Source organism: Solanum stenotomum, chromosome 6 (assembly GCF_019186545.1).
Source record: "Solanum stenotomum isolate F172 chromosome 6, ASM1918654v1, whole genome shotgun sequence".
Lineage (NCBI taxonomy): Eukaryota > Viridiplantae > Streptophyta > Magnoliopsida > Solanales > Solanaceae > Solanum > Solanum stenotomum.
The window spans coordinates 24681120-24704457 of NC_064287.1; the positions used below are offsets into that span (position 1 = coordinate 24681120).

At 39.6% G+C, this 23338-nt stretch overlaps 2 protein-coding genes across 2 annotated transcripts in view; one reads left to right on the plus strand and one right to left on the minus strand.

The window, feature by feature from the left end:
• The window catches only part of LOC125867126 (probable protein S-acyltransferase 19), a 1047372-nt gene that overhangs the window by 706336 nt on the left and 317698 nt on the right, over window positions 1-23338 (plus strand). The gene's annotated exons all lie outside the window — the stretch shown is intronic.
• LOC125868611 (uncharacterized) lies at window positions 21394-23167 on the minus strand. Its single transcript, XM_049549232.1, has 2 exons — window positions 22919-23167; window positions 21394-21867 (listed from the first exon to the last, which is right to left on the minus strand). Exons 1-2 carry the CDS (start codon window positions 23108-23110, stop codon window positions 21394-21396), a joined length of 666 nt encoding a protein of 221 aa, XP_049405189.1. The 5' UTR covers window positions 23111-23167.

Here is a 23338-nt window from a genome sequence, read left to right on the forward strand (position 1 = left end):
GTGGGATCGACCCCAATCTGCAAGTTGGGTTCTTTACTTGATAACGATCGCTTATTCTTCTTTAGGGAGGTGTAATTTTAGCGTATTAAATTTTGGCGCCGCTGCCGGGGAATTTGGCTTTTAGATTTATTTTAACTATATTATTGAACTTTAGTCAAATATTTCCTAATTTTACTTTTTATTTTTGTTTTCGTCTCTCTCAGTTTCTACCTCTAGTGTATGCCAAGTACACAGAGCCAGGGTGAACCACTTACTCCTTACGATCCAGAGTTGAACCGAACTTTGCGAAGAATGAACAATCCAAGAATTCAAGTTAATCATATTGGAGGCAATCTATGTGATGAAGTTGAGTTTCCACCTCTGAGGGTAGTTGGTGGGGACAACCAGGTTCCAGATGGTAATCAATTGGGAGATGCATTGAGGGTGCATGGTTCACCAGGCACACGACTGCTTGAACACTATAGGGGCAGCATCAATATTGCTAACTCTGATGGACCTCTTGTCCTACCCCCTTTGCCTCTTAAACACACAATTGTAGTGAAAAGTAGCTTGATGCAGATGCTTACAGCGTGGGGCTTGTTCTCGGGATCGCCATTGGAGGACCCACATGCTTACATACCCAAGCTAAGGGTGGTTTACAAAAGCTGTGTAGGTCAACCAGACTTAGATACGGATGTCATCGAATTGCGAGTGTTTCCTCTATCACTGACAGGCGATGCTGCTGTATGGTTCAGTGAGCTCCCTTATAACTCAATCTATAAAAGGGACCAACTAAAGGATGTGTTCTTAGCAAGATATTTTCCAGTTTCCAGGAAGCTCAATCACAAAGATAAGGTTAACAATTTTGTGGCATTACCTGGAGAGTCTGTGAGTAGCTCTTGGGACAGATTCACTGACTTCGTAAGAGGTGTTCCAAATCACCGTATTGATGATGAGTCGTTGAAGGAATATTTCTATCGAGGTCAGGATGACAATAATAAAGCAGTGCTTGATATTATTGCTGGAGGTTCATATGGTGAGTGAACATACGCACAGATTGCAGAAAAACTGGAGAAGATCTCTCGCAACAATAAAGCATAGAGCACTAGGAGGTCGGATACTGGGAGAAACACATTTACCATTCATGCTACAAACAACCAGTTTGCGGATAAGATTCTTGAGGAGATGGCTCAGATGAGGACCGAGTTAGGGTTGGTATTGAAGCATGTAAGCGGACGTGCGGAAAAGGTAAATGTTGTGAACTACTTGACTAGAACTCCACCACCAGTTGAAGAGTGTTACTATGAAGAGGATACTTATGCGGTGAATGATCAGACGGGGGGTTTCCGACCAAACGTCCAAGGATCCAACACGGAAAATTGGCACCAAGGTCGGAACTATGGCAATTACAACCGGGATAGGAATTTCAATGGCGACAACAACTACAACTGGAACAACTATGGCAACAGAAACAATCAGGTTGGACCTTATGTTCCCCCTCAAAATCGGGAATCTGGTACTAGGGAAGTTGGAGGCAATATGCCGCGTATTGAAAATGTGATGCAGAAGATGATGAGAAGGTTTGATGCAACTTTTGAGAATGTGAAGGAGATGAGAAACGACTTGTCTGGTATTGGTCAAAAGGTTGATGCCCATGCAGTGTCAATAAAGCATCTAGAGCAGTGGATGACTCAATTGTCTACTACAGTGAACCCACGTCAACCTGGCACTCTTCCTAGCAACACCATCCAGAATCCAAAGAGTGATGTTCATTGTATGGTAGTTACTACTCGAGGGGGTAAGCAAACCATAGATCCACCTATGTCGTCTGTGGTGGATGGTGAGATTAGAAAATAAGATGATGTGGTAGGAGTTAGAGAAGAGTCTGATAATGCGACAGAGAAAGAACTGGAGATATCTCAGAAAGTGGTCCCCATACCTAGACCTCCACCACCTTTTTTCACAGAGGTTAGTGAAGAAGACTGAAGATGGTAAATACCGCAGGTTTATTACTATGTTGAAGCATCTTTCCATCAATGTTCCTTTGATAGAAGCTTCGGAGCAAATGCCTTGGTATGCGAAGTTTATGAAAGATATGGTGACAAAGAAAAGGTCTGTGAGTTTTGAAGATGATGATAGATTGCAGCATTGTAGCGCTATTGCTACAAGGTCTCTTGTGCAGAAGAAGGAAGACCCTGGTGCTTTCATGATCCCATGTACTATAGGGTTGTTACACTTTGCTAAGACATTGTGTGATCTTGGTGATGACATCAACCTTATGCCATTATCTATATATAAGAAGTTGGGTCTAGGGGATCCGAAGCCTACTACAATGCGGTTACTTATGGCCGATCGATCCGTGAAAAGGCCCATTGGTGTACTCCATGATGTGCTAGTAAAAGTGGAGTCGTTCATCTTTTCGGCAGATTTTGTGATTCTTGACTGTGAGGTTGATTTTGAGGTTCCCATCACCCTTTGCCACATGGGGTGCATTGGTTGATATGGAGAAGGGGCACATGAAGTTCAGACTGAACAATGAAGAAGCAACTTTCAGTATTTGTAGGTCCATAAAGCAGAGTAATGAGCTCCAAACGGTATCTGCTATAACTTATAGAGTTGAGAGTGGAACATAAGTGCAAATTGAAGAGAGACTTGGTGTTGAGGCACTAGCAGCAGTTATGATGAATTTCGATAGTGATGGAATTGAAGAGTACAATGAGTTGGTGGCTTCACTCGACAGGTGCGAATATCAGTCAAAACCAAAGAAGTATGAGTTAGACATGAAGAATTGTGAGTCTCTACCGGCGAGACCATCTATTGTGGAGGCACCGAAATTGGAGCTCAAGGCTCTACCACCGCATTTGAGGTATGTACTCTTTGGTAGAGATAATACTTTTCCAATCATCACTGCGATAGATTTAAATGCAGGACAAGTAGAGTGTTTGGTGACTGTGTTAAAGAAGTTCAAGCGAGCTATTGGGTGGACTATTGGGGATATTATTGGGATTCCTCCCAGTATTTGTTCCCAAAAAATCCAACTCATGCTAGATCACATACCTAGTATTGAGCACCAAAGAAGATTAAATCCGCCTATGCAAGAGGTAGTTAAAAAGGAGATCATCAAGTGGTTGGATGTTGAAGTTATCTATCCCATTGCAGATATTAGTTGGGTATGTCCTGTTCAATGTTTTCCCAAGAAAGGTGGGATTACTGTGGTTCCTAATGAGAGAAACGAGCTTATTCCGATGCGGCTTGTAACTGGATGGAGAGTCTGCATGGACTACCGGAAGCTAAATATTTGAACAGAAAAAGACCATTTCCCTATGCCATTCATGGATCAGATATTGGATAGACATGCTGGTAAGGGTTGGTATTGTTTTCTTGATGGTTTTTCGGTCTACAATCAGATATCTATAGCTCCGCAAGACCAAGAGAAGACCACCTTCACTTACCCTTATGGGACTTTTGCCTTCAAACGCATGCCCTTTGGGTTGTGCAATGCTCCAACGACCTTCCAACGTTGTATGATGTCGATATTTTCTAATATGGTGGAGGACAGTATTGAAGTATTCATGGATGATTTCTCTGTGGTAGGTGACTCTTTTGATCGATGTCTGTATCATTTGGCTGAGGTGATTAAAAGGTGTGAAGATTGCAATCTGGTGCTACATTGAGAGAAGTGCCACTTTATGGTGAAAGAAGGGATAGTTCTAGGTCATCGGATTTTTGAGAAGGGCATTGAGGTAGATAAAGTGAAAGTTGAGGTAATAGAAAAACTTCCTCCACCTATCTCTATAAAAGGTGTTCGAAGTTTTCTTAGGCATGCAGGTTTCTATAGGAAGTTCATCAAAGATTTCTCTAAAATTGCACATCCATTGTGCAAACTGCTCGAAAAGGAGTATAAGTTTGATTTTGATGATGTTTGTCTGAGAGCATTTGGAGCGGTTGAGCTTGAGAACAGTGAAGGAACAAGGTTCATTATTAACAGGCAAATGATCAAGATTTATCTGGGAAACGCAGAAAGTGTGCAAGAAGTTGTTGAGGCCTATCATCTTGATGAAGTCTGAGTAATCAAGAGGCCTGCGTTGTGCTGCGACGTTAAATCAAGCGCTGCTTGGGAGGCAACCCAAGATGTAAAATCTATCTAACAATAGGTTTTTATTTTCCGTTTAGTAGTTTTCTTTGTTTAGTTGCTTCTCTGTACTCATTTAGATAGTTGTTTTTACTTTTTTTTTTAGTGTTGGCTAGACATAGCATATGGTCCTTGTATAAAAAGTATTCAGAAAAATGTAAAAAGAACGTGCTAATGATTGCTACATGTGCAGGGGCGAATAGCATAATCTGCAAAAAAAGGTCTGGTGCAGTGGTCTACGGACACCATCGACGGTCTAGGTTCCTTCCATGGACCGTCAATAATGTCCGTAGATCTCAGGTATGGTTTCTGAATTTTTAACTGCAAGTCTGATCTACGGTCCCCTTCTATGGACCGTAGATCGACCCATGGACTGTAGACAGGGTCTCATGGGTCCAAAACCCTAAATGCTGCCTGACCCAACCCAAACCAATTCTATTTAAAATCCCCCAATTTTAAATCATTCCCACTTCCGTCCATTTACCACCAAACCATTTCTAAACTTCCCAAATTCCTTAAATCACTCCATAACTCCCTATTAAATCTTTCCTTTCCTCTCCAACCTCCACTCATCCCAGGAATTCCCCAATCTCTCTCAACTGCTTTTTCAAGAATTTCGGTGTTCAGGTTCGGCACAACTAGGCGGTTAGTGTGGTCTTGCAAAGCTTAGTGTCATCACACAATCACCCCACTCCTCATTGCTTGTAAGGTAATAGACTTTCCCCTCACTTTGAATTTTGGTTGATAGATTGAATATAGAAAGTTGGGAGTCAGGTCTTGACCTTGGGTAGTTTAGTGTATATAATTACATGCTAAAATTTAAGTACTAATACCCTTGAGAAGATAGATTGTAATTGTGTTGCCTTGATAGTGTCTTAAACCTGTCTAAATGCTAGTCTATATATAAGTTTTGACTTAGGGTTCCAAATCTTGTATGAAATAATTATCAAATTAAGTAATTGGAACCGTTAGAATGAGGAACTAGCATGATTAAATGTTGAAATGCATGGTTAGACTAGGATATTGTTGAAAATAGTCAAAGATGTGGGCTTGAAAATAAAGAATGACTGAATCCTGGCACAGATCACGTCCATGATACCCCGTCTATGGATCGTAGATCAATCTATGGACCATGGATTAGGTTCGTGGTTGGATGCACTTGAAAATTTCACCAACTGTGAAACCACGGATGTGGACTACCGTCCGTAGATTAATCTATGAACCATTCTATACATCCGTGGTTTCCATCTGCGACCAATATTATTGGTCCTCTGATCCACAGAAGGGTTCCACGGACCGTAGATCAGTCTACGGACCGTAGGTCCCCACTGTGGATAACCACTGTAGCCACTGTCTGAAATTTTTTTGGGTCTTTGTTGTTGTTCATTTTTAATTCTAATTTTTTTCGACTATATTTGTAGTTAGTGTTGGCACTAATAATGCTTCCACAGGTACTATGGCACCCAAGAAGCTAGTCACCTATGCAAAACAGGGCAAGTCAAAATCTGTTGCCCCTAGCTTCAGGTTAATCGATGAAGATATGGACACAGAAAAGGATCCAACATATGTTCCACTGGCCACGAGGATATCCCTTACTACACCTTAGGCTACCCAGAATGCATCCCAACAGGTGGTTACTGATGTAGTCACTGTCTCCCAGTCTGATGAGGAGAACATACTGATCGGATCACCGACTGGTTCTGCTTCCGGTTCTGAGGTTGGTTTCGCTTTTGGTTTTGAGGCTGGTTCTACTTTCGAATCCAGTTCTGGATCCTCCACAAACTCAGGATCACATGACAAAGCTACCTCGTCTGATGAGGCCACCATATCGGGAGAAGTCCAGGTGCCACGAAGCTATGACCCTAATCCGGTGGCTGGGGAGCCAAACAAATGGTGTGTTGAGGGGTAATGACAAATCTACCGGGATGCCAGAATTTTAAATGAGAAAGAGAATATGGCCCAACTTATTACTGAAGAGCGCAAAGTCCTTACGGGGAGCTTACACACTATTCACGACATCCACTGGCTTTTTCAGCTTCACAAGTGCGACTGGATGGCTCGCGACCCTGGGACTTATAGCGAGGAAATTGTGCAAGAGTTTAATGCTTCCTATGCTGCCACTCTCTTATGCTCGATCGACAAGAGGTCCAAGCCCACAGCCCAGGACCCTATCACCTCTACTATGGTCTGAGGTTTTTCCAGTGGATATATCACATGCCACCATCAGCCGATTCCTCTATGGACCTGGTCTTGATCATGATCACACTTGGGCTCTCAACACAGCCAAATTTGATTACATATGGGATGTTGTGAGCCGTCATGGTTGTAACATTAGTAGCAGGATTGGAGATTGACTTTTCCCGCATGTTGCTGGCTTGATTCGGGATGTGGCGAATGTGGCAGCACCTCACAGAGGGCCACAGATTAATGTGCCATTGGGTACTAATTTAGTAGATACTGTGGAACAGATGCAGATGCAGGGTGATGAGCCTGCCCCTCCAGCCCACACTGATGATGCCCCAACCTCCTCTTCTCAGGCCGCTAGTCAGGCCCCCAGCTCATCTACAGCCACCCCGCCTTTGGGAGCCAATGTTATACCACTGGTTTGAGTCTAGAAGTTAGAGTCTCAGATGGCCACCTTGCTGCACCATATTAAGCCATGGATGCAGAAGTTGATTGCTGAGTACGAAGTGAGAGTAGCAGAAAAGATGTAGGCGAAAACAGACCATAAGGTCCAAACAGTTCATAAGCGGCTTGATGTCTTCGAGTTGAGAGTTCTAGAAAGGCCAGCTCCCACTACTGATATGTCCTCTTTTCGAATCAAACTAGTTAGTCTCCGGGCCGACGTTGACGCCATCCTGGCCACACCAGCTGTTGAGCCACATGCTGCATCCTTTGCATTAGGCGATGATACACTCCTGGGTGCACTATTCAGTGGAGATGATGCGGAGGAGCAACCCGAGCCTGCATGTGCCCGCGGTAAGAGACACCGATCTAGTCACAAAAATGAGCTCATAGAGGAGGAAAAGGCTAGCAAAAGGCAGCACATGCAGGAGAAGAAGGCACGGAAAGCCTCCATAATAGATGAGCAGCTGAGGTAGCAGAGGGCCCGTGAGATGATTGCTGGGGCGTTGAGTTCTATGCCCGTGAGGATTGATATGAGCACCACTGAGGGTGCAATTAGAGTGACAAATAGCACTACTGATGGTGCTGTCCTTGTTGATATGGGCACTACCGAGGGTGACCCGAGTGTTGATTTAGGGGGCTTTGGGAAATCGGACCCACCCGCTTGTTGATGAGTCTTTGGCGCTATGCACCACAGGTTTGCTTCACCCAATCCATTATCTTTACTATTTTTGTATGCATTGGGGACAATCGCAACTATTTTTGTTGGGGGTGGGGTAAATGGATTATGAGTGATAGGGTGGTGAAGTCTGAGTAACCCAACTAATAATCCTCTCTTAGGGTTTTCTTGCCTGTGTTCTTTTCCCTCGAGAGACTGTTTAATTTGTGTTGAACCGACATGTGCTAGGATCGTATGTGTAGAAACATGAAAAAGAATGAAGCATGATGGCTTATGAAAAATGATACTCGTCCAAATTTTGTAATGTGTGCTAGAATTTGTAGGCTAAGATAAGTTGAATGTGTCGGCTCTGAGTATGACATGATAATGAACGAACTTGATGGCATGACTTAAGCTAAAACTTGAACTGAGTAATCTGATAATCTGATAATGAAACTATGTGCCAAGAGTGTGTGAGAATAGTTGATTATTCAAACTGTTTTGTGCCAATCAAGAACTTGCCCTGTTAGTCCTTCTAAGACAATTTACTCTAGAGGCTAGGAAGTGATCATAGGCCCTTGTTATGATACCTTGTTCTGATAAGTCCACAAATTCCTAAAAGAAGAATCCAACCAAATGAAATAAATGCTCAATTTGATCCAAATGCTTTGAGCCTAAATTAGACCATTTCTTTCTAAACCCCTAACTCGCCTTCCCATAATCTACTCTGTTGGCCCCAGTCCCTCCTTAGACATGTGCACCTCGACTTAGGCCAAAAGCCTAAGTTGAGGGTGGCTAATGTAAAGGGTAAATTCAATCTTGGCCCTGACCTCAACCAATGGAAAATCCATAAGTTAAGGGTGGCTATGAAAGAGAAAATCGAAACAAAAATGGGTATGAAAAGAGTTTGATGTTGAAAAAAAAAAAGAAAAAAAAAAGAAAAAAAAGAGGAAAGGATGTGACTTGTTGAAAGCTAAAGAAAAGAATAAAATGCAAGAAAAAAGATGAAAGTGAAAAATAAAGAGCTACAAAGTCTAAAGTTACATCCATGGTTGAAGAAAATCAAGGGAAAGAAGGTAAAACGGTAGGATGTCAAAAATAGGGCAAAAAGAGGTTGAAAGGGTAGTGTAATGTCAAGGAGGGAAGAAAGTCACTAAAAAGTACCCAAATGTACCATACCTGACCCTGAGCCTACGTTACAAGCCAAGAAAGTCCTATAGTGATCCTAGAATCTAGTTTAGAGAGTCTAAGCAGTGAAAATAAAGGTAAGCCTATGGTATTGAGTACTAACTGTACTTGAAGTTACTTCTGAGTTTGAGTGTTGAATGAATCCCTGGACTCAAATTCATATTCATTGTGTGAAAAAGGGATTTCGTTTGAAGTAAGGGCACTCGTTACATTGTCGAAAAGTTAGTACCTTAATGATAGTAAAACAATGTATGTTGTGTGTTGGTTGGTCGATCTTTGTCATATTTTGATCCGCATGAATTAGCTTGTCGAGTCTAAAAAAACAGATTTTGCACCAGAAAAGAGAGTTGAGATAGAGAGCCATATGATTGCTTGTGCTTAAATTGCTTGCTTCTATACAAGTGTCGTTTAGAGTCTTAGTGCGGCTCTTAAGGACAAACAACGAATTTAAGTTGAGGGTGTTGATATACCGTGAGTTTACGGTATATTTTAATAGATTTCACTTAAGAGTTGTGTGTGTCTAGGGCCTTTTTGTATTGGTTTTTATGTGTTTTTATCATGTTTTGCAGGAAAGATGTTTAGGCGCGGAAGTAAAGAGACAACTAAAAGAAATGTAGAAAAGGGCATCTACGGAGGTGATCTATGGACCGTAGGTCCATTGATGCTCCATAGATGGCGACCGTAGATCAGCAGGCAAGGAAAATCAGGGAAATCTGACCAAATGTGGAACCACAGTGGCCATTGACGGTCCGTAGATTGATTTACAAACCGTACTGCTGATCCGTAGATTGATACTGCGAGGGTTCCAGTACCTGATCTTTGAAGATTCTAAGTGTGGAGCTACGAAGAGGAATTGACGGACTGTAGATCGATCTACGGTCCGTACTACAGTTCCGTCGTTTGATTCAGAGAAGCTAATTTTTGGAAGCTGAAATATTTTCTAAGTCCTGGCTGACGGAAGGGACTCACGGACCGTAGATCCATTGACGGTCTGTGAGTCACTCTCGTGGAATGAAGACGTGTGCCTAAACAAACTTTCCTTATTTTGTTGCCCTTTTAATTAAGGACTCGTTTTTCTAGAAATAGGGCATGCAAACCTCATTTTTAGGGGTTAGAATTTATTACTTTTATTCTAGTTCTTGACTTGGGAGATTAACTTGCAACTTTAGCAATTCTTAATTTCCTAAGGTCGTTTTGAAGACTTTGGTGTTGCAATTTAATTTGAATTTCTGGGTTTATTATTCCTCCGACGTAAGTTCATAATTCTTTCATCTAAAACAATGGATTGTGTTCATATGATTATGGGTAACTAAACTCCACAACTAGAGTTGTGGGAACCATGAGCGATTAACAAAGTATGAATAGTAACTAAGAAATTCTCGAATAGTGTTGTTGCATGCATTGATAATTTTTTCATTTAGAAGTCTTTTTAACGAGTGCATACATTAGAACTCGCCTTGTTGCTACTTGTCGAACAAAGGAGGTAATCAACAAGAAAAGAATTATCAACAAAGATTTAGTGTGATGCTATCTAATAGGCTAGTGTCGGTTGGTGCGAAGTAATAACTAAGCCAAACATCGATGTGATGTCTAATATGAGGTAAAGGTAAGGGTTAGTAAATTATACACACGTAGCCGGACCAAGGTGCGGGCTGAAATTCTCTAGATGTCGGACCAAGGATTTAGAGATACCTAACTTATCACTTTGCATGTAGTACACTAGGAAAGGATTGCTATTACTAGGATTATTGCGTTAATGTAGGTAGGTACCCTAAGCATGGCTGGGGGAACTTGTGACAACTCGGCTGAGACGAGCCAAGAAGTCGAGAGGGACTTTGAGTTAACCGCATTGTAACTCAGCTGAACGAGTTGTCCACCAAATTATCAGAGGTGGAAAACTAGTGCAAGAGTCAAGGGAGGTATATACCTCTTCACGAAGGGAATCAGTCTAGAGATAGGGAGAACAATCACGTCGAGGACACACTCCAAATCATTCTCCAAAAGATCACCGAACAAGATCAAATGTTGGAAGAGATGAATGAGAATATTGAGGTGTTAAATTAAATGGTTGGCTCTCACTCTAGATCGATCCAACTGATTAGGACACTCATGAATTATGTGGTGCCTCCTCTTCACCCAAATGAACTATTGGGGTTACCTAGTAACACTAGGGACAACCCCACCAATAGAATGTGATTGGGGACTCACGTCGTGCCACGACGTTAAAAAAGGTGCTTCTTTAGAGGCAACCCAAGTTTTTAAATGTTTTTTTTGCTTTTATAAATAATGGTGTGTTAGTGGAGCAGGTTTAGAAGCTGAAAGTGTTTGGAAAATATAGATTGGCGAGTGAAATGGTCAGTCGGTGGATCTCCAAAGAGGTAAGCGATCCCGACTTGACCCGCCATTTGGCTCAATTTAAGTTCAAACCAGAGCCTGTAAAACTCGGCGAACTTACGAAGCAGTTTGGCGCGTCGCCGATAAGGTCAGTGAACTCGATGTAGACCGTTGTCTTGACCCCCAAGAAAGTAAAAATTTTAGCATTTTGCGGGCAAGTGACCACTCGGCGACTCGCCGAGTGGATCATCGAGTGCGACTAATGTCGCCAAATGGGCGCGAACTGGACGGTTTATAATGGCCAAGAGACTCAACATTTGAAAGTCTTCAATTTCCCTCGCTCTTAAATCTCATAAACTCACACTAAGGTAGTATTTTCTTTATTTTAGCGTTTATGTAGCATTTTGGTTTGTTGATTTGTGCTCAGAGTTGGAATACTTTGCCGCCTAGGTTTTCAATTGCAATTTTATCGGCATCAAAGGTTGGTTTTCGAATCTCGAGTTTACATTCGAAAATTGTTTACTCATTTGGAATAATTGTCTCTTAGTGATGTGTGTTGGGCCTCTCTGATAAGATAAGAATGTGAAATGCCTATTTTTGACTTGAAAATCTTGCCCGTAATGTTTGATTGTCGAATGCCCACAGCTTTTGTGCTTCTTCATGAGTTGGATTGTGATTCTGTGTTTTTAAATTGATTGGGTGAAGTTTGAGTAGCCCGCGTTTGTGCTAAATGTCAAAAATTTGTGCAATGATCGAGCGGGTGACACCACGCTTAAGAGCAAATATCGTAAAATGGCCAAATTCGAAAAATCCGAGAGAAATCTGAGTATTCCGGGGTGATGGGTAGTATGGGTCTTGTTTGAATTTCCTTAGTGCATGCTTTGATTTCAATTTAGGGGGTTGCAGAGTTGAATTCGAGAAGATGGGTTGAAAATAGGCACGTTGGGTCATTCGATGAGCTCGCCGAATCACTCGGTAATTACNCGTAAAATGGCCAAATTCAGAAAATCCGAGAGAAATCTGAGTATTCCGGGGTGATGGGTAGTATGGGTCCTGTTTGAATTTCCTTAGTGCATGCTTTGATTTCAATTTAGGGGGTTGCAGAGTTGAATTCGAGAAGATGGGTTGAAAATAGGCACGTTGGGTCATTCGATGAGCTCGCCGAATCACTCGGTAATTACAGACTCAAACCACAAACTCAATGCCAGCTCAGTCACCACCTCCAGTGGCCCCTGCACTCCCTATAGTTCCTCCACCGAGGTTGTTAAATAGATTGAAAGGTGATGGCTTACAGACCATCATAGAGGAGAAGTTACTATCTATGTAGGGCCTGGAAGGCAAGCATCCTAATGTGCTTGAAACATTCTGATATGATGGATTCTAGTAGTTAACAAGGCCTCGAGGCCCTTACATTCCTCCTTGGGTAAGAGTGTTTTACACTGCTTATGAGGAGTTGGTGCCTAAGAATAAGAAGAAGGCAAGTGAGTTTCGACCGGTGAAGTCAGTCATGGTCAAAGGCAAGGAAGTGGAGTGTCACAGTGAGCATATTTATGTTGTATTGGGTAGACCGTTGCACTCTGTACTTCCTTATGAGGGGTTGCCGAACATTCATTCCCTGGATGATTTGAAGGGTTGGTTGTCTCCGATGATTTATGACACCACCCCGAGGTGGATGGATGTAGGGGCTTCTATTGAGAAGAGGGACATGAAAATCGCCTCCAGGTTCTGGTTTGGCTTCATCAGTAGCACCATAATGCCATCCAGAATGATTCTATTCATCGCCATCCTAAGGCGGCTTCTTTATCATAGCCAGGAGGGAGATCGATCTAGGACTGCTGATGTCACAAGAGATGGCCATGAGAGCCAAACAGAAGCTGACGTCTCTGCTATTTCCAGTTCTGGTCATTAAGCTGTGCCAACGAGTTAGAGTACCTCGTGACACTACGAGGGATGTTGAGGTCACCCCGTCTTCCTCCACCGATATCCGGCATATTGAGGCCGAGTTCACATGAGAGGAGGTTGACATGAGGAGAGCAGCTCCAGCAGACACTTCTCCAAAGGTGAATGTTGGCTCATTACCAACAAAGGCATCTTCGCCGACTCTGTCCTCTGAGACCTCAGATATACCCACTACTTCTTCCTCTTCCTCACATGCTCAAGGCGCTTCCTCATCCTCCCAGCCTGCCAGGATTACTCAGGCCATGATCCTAAAGATAGGGCAGTTGTCATATTCAGCTAATGTGAGAGCTACCGATTGGAGAGATCCATCCCGAGGATGATTGACAGTGCCATCTTGGCTGCACTGACCCCCCTTATGGCCTTTGTTGGTGATCTGGCTACCAGAGTCACTGCTTGTGAGATCAGACGGGGGGAGACATCTGGAGTTTCGACTTTAAAAGCTAAAGTAGAAGAGTTAAGAAATGATGTAGACTATTTGAAGGCCACAAACTTCACTTCATTGATGCAGGATGCAGATGATGAGGATGCTCCTGATACCTCAGGTATTCCTCCGGCTATCACCGGAGATGTGCAGGGGGATGGCACAAAACATGCAAAGTCAGATGCAGAGATCGACGTGGAGTTGATATCAGTACACGCTGATGAGACACATCAGAGCAGAGATGAGGACTTATTCAGAGAGTTGCCAGATCTTATAGAGACTGTTATGCAGTCGATGATCCAGTATTGCCGACTGAGACGTCCACAGCAGCTCCTAGTGGATCTAGCATTGCTATTCCGTTTGAGATTACTCCAGGCACAAATTCCCATATACAAACTGCTACACCAACCAGCGAGACCGACGGAGAGAGAGACTTCATAGATAGGACCTTTCTTTACCTCCCTCTCTGTCTTATTATATTTTCACTTCTGGATACTTTTATTTGCATTTGAAGACAAATACTTTTTTAATTGTGGTGGGGTGAGGCCCACATTTTTTGTGTTGATAGTTGTGTTTTGTGTATATATTTGGGTTGTTCTGCTTTAAAATTGTATTTTATCTGTTTCTGTGGATGATTGAGCTTATGTCTCCTTTTATTTTATATTGCAAAATGATTTTTACCCGTCCGAAAATTTTTGCCACCTCTTGTGTGATGAATATGGCTGTTCTTTGGCAAAATTTAAGTCTCGGTCCCGATCAATACCGATGACTTGAATAGTGCTCTCAATAGAACGAACATGAATGCACGGCTACGATGAGGCCAAATAAAGTTGCGTAGACAATGTGTGAACTCTTTGCATCTCGTTTTGACTAGCCTAGTATCGAATTGAGTCTCTTGTAATGACCGTTGTACACTAGCGAAAGTGTGAAGTCTTGTTTGACTTTAGTGTCGATGCCTAGTGTGTTGAGCTTACTTTGAAACATGCATGATAGAACCTAGAATTTTCCCCGTTGGTCCAGGCGACTAAGTAAATCTTTCTCTTGACATGATCTTAGGCAATTTTGAAGAGTGTGAGCCAATTTGACATATACCTCTTTTGTGGCCTACCTTGTGGGTGTGTGAATCTGTCTTGAACACCCCTTGAACCTTAACCTTCTTTGGCAAGAAACTTGATGAAAACTAGACCTTTCTTAATCTATTACCTTTAATCCTCTTGATTTGTGGTTTAAAGAATAGCCAACTTAGGCCAAAATCCAAAGTTGGGGGTGTGGTGAAAAGAAAAGGGAAAGTCAACAAGTGCAAGGAAAATCTCCATTAACCCATGGTGTTGAGAAAAAAATGGAACCCCTCCATATACAAAAAAAGACAAAGAAAAAGAAAAGGAAATAAGGAAAAAAAAAGAAAGAAAGCTGTGGAATAAAGTACTAAAGAAATTGGGATTCCAAACAATCCATGGGAAATAAATAATAGGATGACCTATAATGCACTAATGAAAATGATGAAGGAAAAAGAAAGGAAGTATTGAGAGCACCACATTTCATGAGGATAAAAGTCACTGAGCCTACATGACCATACCTTTGCACTCAGCCCCCTTACAAGCCTTAAAAAGACCTTTTCACTCTTGAGTGAGCTGAAACAAATGACGATTAGAAAATACGGGAAAATCTATGGGTGAAAACATGCATTATTTTCATCTTTGTGAGTTTGAGCGTTGCATCTGATTCCTGACCTTTAAATGATTAAATCATCATGTGCGAATATGGAATCATTCTTCTGTGAGGGCAGTCGAACACTTTAGTTGAGCTTGAACTTGCATTTGAGGCAAGTATTGTGACCATGAGATTCTTTGATATTGGTGAGTCACTACTTGAACCTTTGAGTGCACAATAGATCTTTGAATAAGTAAATTGAGTCTTGTTGTGTGCATTCATGATCGAGTCTTGTGTAGCACTGTTCAAAACACCCTTTCTGAACGGCTGAACTTGAATTTGCTTGAGGACAAGCAAAAGTTTAAGTTGGGGGTGTTGATGAGTCCACAAATTAGACTCATTTAGGGCTATATTTAATAGAAATTGTGTCCTCAAATGCTTATTTTATCTCGATATCTGATGAAAACCTTTAAGTTTCAGGTATTTGAAGTTTGAGGGAAAGCATTGACACTATCGAGCAAAAAGGAGAAAAAGAAGCTAAAAGAATGAAGAAATGAAGATCTACGAATCGTCGAATCCATTTGGCGAATTGCCAATAGATCGCATATTTGCCTTTTGTTCCAGTGTGCTGAGCCCCGAAGGAAAAGAGTAAATCGGCGGTGAAAAGGAGCAGTTGGCGTATGGTCGAGCGACTCCGTGAGGCAGTGCTACATCACCCAATAAACTAGGACACAAAGATGTTGAAGGAAACAAATAAAAGGTGAAGAAGTCGACAAAAAGGTGGATCGCCGAGTGCATCGGCGATCCAGGCTAACGTCGCTGAAGTATCCTTCGAAGCACATTTTCTTAAAACTATAAATACTATTTCAGTGTTTATTCTTAGGAGCGAATTTTACCTTGTTTTACCTAGTTTTTAGATTATTATGTTTTGGATGGAGTTTTTGGAGATATTCTCTCTAAGTTTTGGAGAGGGTTATTAAGAACTTGGAGCTTTCCAGGGTTTCATCTTCAAGAAATTGGACTTGGGTCTCTTGGTTTCTACACCTTTGGCTTGTTTTGAGACTTAATCTTGTATACCCATTGATGGAAACTGATATTGGTATACGTCTTTATCTCTTTTACATACATAGCTAAAACCACAATTCTTGGGGTGTGATCTTGTGAATATAGGTTAGATTAGTTGTTGGGTCTTACTTGCTGATAGTCTATTTGTAGTTTAAATGTGATTTCGGTTAGTGGTTGTGGATGAACTTAATGAGGTTGTAGTTGCAAATATAATCTCATATATGTGTTTTCGGCTTTCTCAAAAGAGAGGTCGTAAAACTAAGACTACTAAATTGATGGCCAGTGCGAGTGGGTCGACATGAGGTTCAGCTCGAGAGAATGAACCATAGTCCCATGTCCACATACTCAGCTTGAAAGAGTGAGTGGGTTAAGGCGGAGGCTGTTCTTTATGCGGCAAGTGGGTGTCCGAGAGGAACCCGCTTGCAACGGGGTAAGTTGCTCGAGAGAGAGCTTATCCCCCTTAAAGTCTAGCCTAGTCATAATTACTCTACAAGTTCTCTATCAAAAACATGTACCCAATGATTTAGTCTATCATGTATTCCATTCACATCCCATGAATCCCCATTTCATCTATTAGAACTCTTTGTTAAATTTTGTGTTTTTACTTACATGTGACAAAACCCCCATTTGATACTTGACGCTTGCGTCACCCTTCTAAATTTGTTATGTTTTCATTCGCCAAAGTCTTTAGCTATGGTTAGTTGTAGCACTTTCGCACTTAACCACTAATTTTCAAGCCCACTCCCTTGGGACTCGACCCCAACCCTTGGTTGTGTTACTAAACTATTGTACGATTGTTGACACTTGCATCGGGATTTGTGTCTTGATTACGCAAACATCAACGCCCATGACCTACGGGGCATAGGTTGATCTAGGGGGCGTCGATAGGGGTCGTGGATCAAGCTCTTTTGACAGCTTTTTGGGCAGTGTTGGGGTCCTCCTCAAGGACCCCTTGGGTGGTCCTTGGGGAGTCGTACTTGGACGTTTTCCCTAAACATGTCGTTCTAAGTACGGGAGCCATTTATCTTGATTTTAACCCTCGTACGACACACCAAAACTCCACTACAAGACTCTACACTACACTAGTTTCCGGGCGTTATAGTCGTATCTTCACATTTAACCCTTAACTTCCTCAACCCTCACTCGGGAAACCATTTAAAAACATTTAATCAAGTTTCCAACTTCAAACTCACATGTGAGGATCTAGTTTAACCTATTCGTTTCCATTAGACTCTAGCTTGGTCTCACTAGTTTTCCGGGTTGTTACATTTTTTCTTTCAGTTTCATCTAAAGAAAGAAACTCATATTCTTTTTTTTTAAAAGAAAATTAAATTTAGTTTTTTTAAAAGAAAAACATGCAGATTAAAATAGGAGTAGTCGGGGGTGGATTTAGGAGAGGGTGTTTATTCTAATCCTTTCAGCAAAAAAAAAGATTATATATATATAACAAGTTTTTTTAGTGTGTGCATATAGATTTAATATTCTCTGAACACTAAACTAGATGTTGGTTCAGTAGCAAATTCAAAATTTATCTTAATGTTCTAAATTCAAATTTTATACACTATACTTTATTTTTTCAATGTATCTTAGACTTCTCATGAAAAGTGAGGTTTTAAGAATGAATAATGTGACCATAGGTGCATAACTGCTCATTCTGTCTCGTCTTATGTGAATGCATTTGGAGTATGAGAGTCAAAATATTTTTTTTTGAATATAAGGTCGGTTGTAAGTTCTTCAAATTTTACAAATAAAAATTGCATATTTGAGAACTACTTTTAATTTTCTTCATCCCAATTTATATAACATTGAATTCGGTGGTGAGAGTGAAATAAAAAAGGATTTAACTGTGATTTACTCATATGACTTTTAAATATTTTAAATTATTAATCATTGTTACTTATATATTGTATGTCCTAATTTACAATAATAATAAAAAGTTTGGCCTTTAAAATATTGATATAAAAAATCATATTGAACTTCTGATTAATGAAGAGGATTTCCCAATTCAAAATTCACATAATCTTGCTTTTAGGTAATTAGTTAGAGTAATGAATATATTAGTCAATGATATAATAATTATTTTTCCAATTAAATTTTTGGATGCTATTTAAAATGACTATTGAAAGATTGTCACGCCATACTTGATACTTGCATCATTGTATTTGGTTTCTTTGGACTATTGTAATTGATATGCAAATATGTAGCTAAAATGTAAACTATAACCATATCAATTCAAAATATTAATGTTAACTAAATTATGCATTTTTAAGATTTTTTTTGTTGTGTGTATTAGAAATTCTGATTCAACTAACAAATTTTATTTTATTATGTATGTAATTGACAAGTAATATAATGGATTTCCTTTCGATTAACAATGTCATATGCCTTTTAACATGGCTTATTATATTTAATCCTAGAATTTTTATTTTTAAAAGAACAATAATTTTTTGGTTGTTTTGAATTATTACCAAATTAAATATGAATGTACCATTCTCCACCTACCAGAAATAACACATAGAAATATTTCTTAACTAAAAGTGTTTTTGGTTCAAGGGATGAAAACACTATTTTTGTTTCGGAAAATAAGTAATTTAGTATTAATTTTTTTTTTGTCAATTTAGTCCATATTAAGTGAATTGTTGGGGTTGACATGTCCCTTAAAAAAATATTGAAGGACATAATTTTTTAAAAAAATAAACAACTTTTACACTATTACCCTTTTGATTATTACTAAACTATTATACTAGATAATGTAAAGGAGTTAAGAACCCCATTAAAAGAAGGATACATATGGGAAAAAAAGTCTCAACCATTTTCTTGAATTTTAAAAAATCCACTTATTTTGAATTATGTAAAAAACTTCAACAATTCACGTAATCTAAACCAGAAGGAGTATTTGGCAAGTGCATTAATAAATTTCACCCTAAATCATCTACATATAGCCTAAAGAATAATGAATTTGGAAAGCAAGTCATTTTTTTGTTTCATTTTCAAGCCATTTAAATGTATTTCTAAAACAACTCATGTCACGCCCGCAGCGTACACCCTGGGTGGGGCTGGCCATTAAGGAAAACTCAAGTCTTTAACATATGAAATGAAAATTTAAAGACAACTAAACTACTAACTGTCTGATTCTCTATCTGTGAAGCCTCTAAACAACTGAGAGGGATGTCGGGACAGGCCCACGACATCCTAAAGAACTAGCTAATAAAATTGAAATCAATAAAAAGGATCCTCCGGAATGCAAGAGGCTCGCTAACAGACTCTAAACTGCTCACTGGATCAACGATGCACTAGATGCTGATCCTAGTTACCTGCGTCTGCATCATAAGACTATGCAGGCCAACTGGCATCAGTACATTGAATGTACGAGTATGCGAGTTGGAATGCTAAACACAACTTAAGCTTGAAAAGAATCTGAAAGGAACTGAAGAACTTACATGGCTCAACTCAACACAACATAGTTGAACTCATTTCAATATAAAGCAGTTTAAAAACAAGTGCAATATAAAGAAGGGAGAAGGGTCTAAAATACCCTTATAGTATCAAAATTGAGACAAAAATACCCCTTGTTTACCTTTTGGCCTCAAAATACCCTAGGGGTTAACCTTTAGGGACCTATTTTTACCTTTTGACTAACAGACTACTTAGTAAATTTATTTAATTATTTCATTTATTACGTGTCATGTTGTAATTGGTTGGAAATTTAATTAATTAAAGCCTAATTTGTTTGACCCAAACCACCTTATCCACCCGGATCCACCCGACCCATCTTCAAAATACCCAACTCATCCAAATAAAACACCCATTACCCATTTCATTAAACAAAACCCTAAACATTTCCCCCAAACTTCATCTGTTAGTCCTTGAAGCTCTTTTGTAAATCATCTTCTTCATTAGATTTGTTAAATTTTGTGTTGTTTCAATGGTGACATCTCCTTCTGTTTCTTCTCCTCAACAAGTTGAGTCTCATACATGTAAGTGTGGATTGATAGCAAAATATTTTACTGCTATGACCCGTGAGAATGGTGGACGTCGATTCTTCAAATGTTGTCGTCTTGGCTCATTCTCTTGTGGTTATTGGATTGGATCGATAGTAAACTTCCAAGTCATGCGTCATTGATGACTCACAACCAAAAGATTGAATTAGATTCAATTCGGAAGGAAAGAAACCGATTGAAGAAGATCCTAAAGGAAATAGGTGGCATTGAAATTCATAAACCAAACATTGGTTCTAACTTGAATGATATGATTTTTTTTGAAAATTCAAATTTGGAGGATAAAGTTTCAAACTTGGAGTTGGAACATCATATTGAATGTTCTAGTTTGAAGAACTTAGATGATAATAAATTGAACTGGAAATTGAAAGGGTTTCAATTGATAAGCTTGCTTCTGATCTTTTGGGATATTATTGTTGGTTTTGTAGTTTCCAAGTTGATGTAGTGTATTTTAGTTATGTTTGAACTTCTTTTCTTGGATCGTTTGTAATGTGTAGTCGTGAGTAGTTTGGTGTAGCTCTGTTCTAGTAGTGTGTAGTCGTTAGCAGTTTGGTGTAGCTCTATTCTAGTAGTGTGGTGTAGTCGTTAGTACTTTGATGTAATGTTAGCAATCTGCCGGTTACAACTGATGTAATGCCATCGTGTTTTGCTTGTTGAAAGTTGTTAGCAATCTTGTTGATCTCTTGATTGTAATGGAAAAGTTAGCAATCTTGTTAATGTTAGCAATCTGCATTTTTACCATTTACAGAATATGCATTTTTACAGCAATCTGCAAATTTTTACAGCAATCTGCAATCTGCAAATTTTTACAGCATCTAAATTATGGATTGCTTTTCAATTTTACACAAATGCAGGTTAACAGTATAATATGCTCTCTGCCATTTTGTCGTCTGTACAACTTAGTAGGCAACTAAAATTAAAGAAACACTCCCAACAATAGAAATTATCAACTCACTCTAGTTCAAAAGAAATATCACTAGGGATTCACAACTCACAAGATCTCTTAAGCCTACCATCAAGACATCTTCCCAGATAAAGCAACATACATAATGTAACTGGAAAACAAAAAACAACAACTACATAGATAAGTAGTAATGACATTGTCATATATTTTGAACCCACAAAAACTTACAAACACTTGTTCAAGACAGAGTAATATCAAAAAAGTCAAAATATTAAGTTTCATCATGCCATTACATAACACTGGAAAATAAAAAACCGACTTCATAATGCAACTACTTCTTCCCACCCCTCTTTGCCTTCAATTTGCCAATTCTTTTCTCCTTTACAACTATCAACTGATCTGAATTCATAGATTCTTTTCCTTTCTTTGCCTTCAATTTGCCAATTCTGGTCTCCTTTTCAACTGTCAACTGATTTGAAGTCATAGTTTCTTTTCCTTCCATGCCAATTTTCTTTCTGAGTATGGCAGATTAGTTGGAATGCTCACACCATTGTCATCTCCTTTGAAGCCAATCCTCCTAGTACCTGTTTGTTGAATCTGTATCTTTTTAGCTTGAAGCCTAGTCCTAGCTTCAGAAATTGCCTTCGGCCTTAGAATTATCTGCTCGTCTTCACTTTCATGCTCACCTCTATCCTCATCAGCAACTGCACTTGAAGGTGCAACATGTTGCTCATCCTCAGATTCATCAGCAACTATTTTTCTCTTTGACTTTGAAGGTCCAGTAGGTTTCTTTTCAATTTTCTTTGAATTTGAAGGACCAGCAGGTTGGCTACTCTGTTGACTTGAAGAAGCAATAAAGCCAGGAGTAGGCATGAAGACACTACCAGATTCTTCTTGACTGGCTTGGGGTGCTGACATTGGCACATCTTGGGCTGGTTGTTTTGATCTTTGAAGCTATAAAAATGACAAAATTAGTTAGATATTGAATTAACTAGTGTAAATATTGACCAAGTAAAGAAAATTACATACCATAGGACATCTTCTTTGGTTGTGACCTATTGCACTACAATGTCCACATGTCATTTTTAGTCCTTTTCTTGAAGCTGACACACCCCTTCCCTTTTCCTTGCCTAATCCTTTTCTCTCTTTTTCTTAAGTTTTGGCCTGCCTACCAATTTATGTATTTCTAGTGGCTCCATAGCATGAGAAGGATCAATTTCCAGAACTTCTCACCTCTAACAGGTTGTATTTTATGCATGTATACCAATATGTAAGCTTCTCTGGAATACCACCAACTCAACTGATCCAGTGGTTCTTGTTTGTCATGAAGATATGCTTTAATGGCATGAGGACATGGTATACCAGTCAAGTCCCATGTCCTACATGTACACTTCTTCCTATTAAGATTCACCACATGCCTATCTTCACCCTCAACTACCTCATATCCTTGGTCTCCATTAGATTGAACTTGACAACATTGTGCAATGATATTGAAATCATTATACAACTCCATGGCATATGGACTAAAATCTCCTTTCCAATTTTTACCTTCTTCTTCAAGTTTTTGCAACCTATTCATAATCTATATAACAATACAACAGTAAGATCAACATATCCTATCAATATAACAGTCACATCAAACTATATTCTGCTATTTCTATTAAAACACTATATCTATCAATGAAAATAAATTTACAGAGAATTGAGCACTGCTCTTTAAGGCCTTAATCTCAAATGTAAAATTCAGTTCCTGATAAATTCGTTTTGTAAATACCCAAGAGATTCAAATAAAGAAAAACAAGGCCATAGTTCACAACAAAAGCAGCAGAATTTGAAAAGAATAAGAAAAATTACAACTTTGTGAGCCGAAAACTCAAAATCACCAAACTGTAAACAACCCAAACTCTAATTTTCAGTATTATCCCACATTAATCTAACCTACATAGAACCTAATAGTTAGATTAAGATAATATAAAAGATGATAATATAAACAGTAACAACTCACCTTGATTCTAATATTTTCTAACATCTTGATTATAGGTTTTGCCCTTGCTTCTAGAATCCATTTGTTGAATGACTCGGTAAAATTATTCTCACATGAGTGATTTTTGCAGACTGTGTCAAAATAAGCCCTGCACCAGTTTTGTGCAGGGTACCATACCAAATCCTTTGCAGCTTGTTTAGACACAGCACCCATGACTTTTAATTGATCATGAAATTCTTCTTCATAGGTTCTCCAGGCAGACCACCACAGTAACTTTCTCATATGTACACCTTTCCAAGCCTTGCTCCAATTAGCTTCTATGTTCCTTGCACACCATCTATGATGTGCTTTAGGAAACACCTGACTAACAGCATCCAGTAGCCCTTGTAACAATAAAAATCATAACAAGTTAAAGTATTATTTGTATAAGAATTTGAACTG

Excerpts from the sequence above, each read along its gene's own strand:
- LOC125868611 (XM_049549232.1), bottom strand. The coding sequence starts at position 23,110 with ATGGGTGCTGTGTCTAAACAAGCTGCAAAGGATTTGGTATGGTACCCT. Across the intron at positions 21,868-22,918 it reads TAGAAAATATTAGAATCAAG|CTTCAAAGATCAAAACAACC; the intron begins GTGAGTTGTTAC and ends TCATTTTTATAG.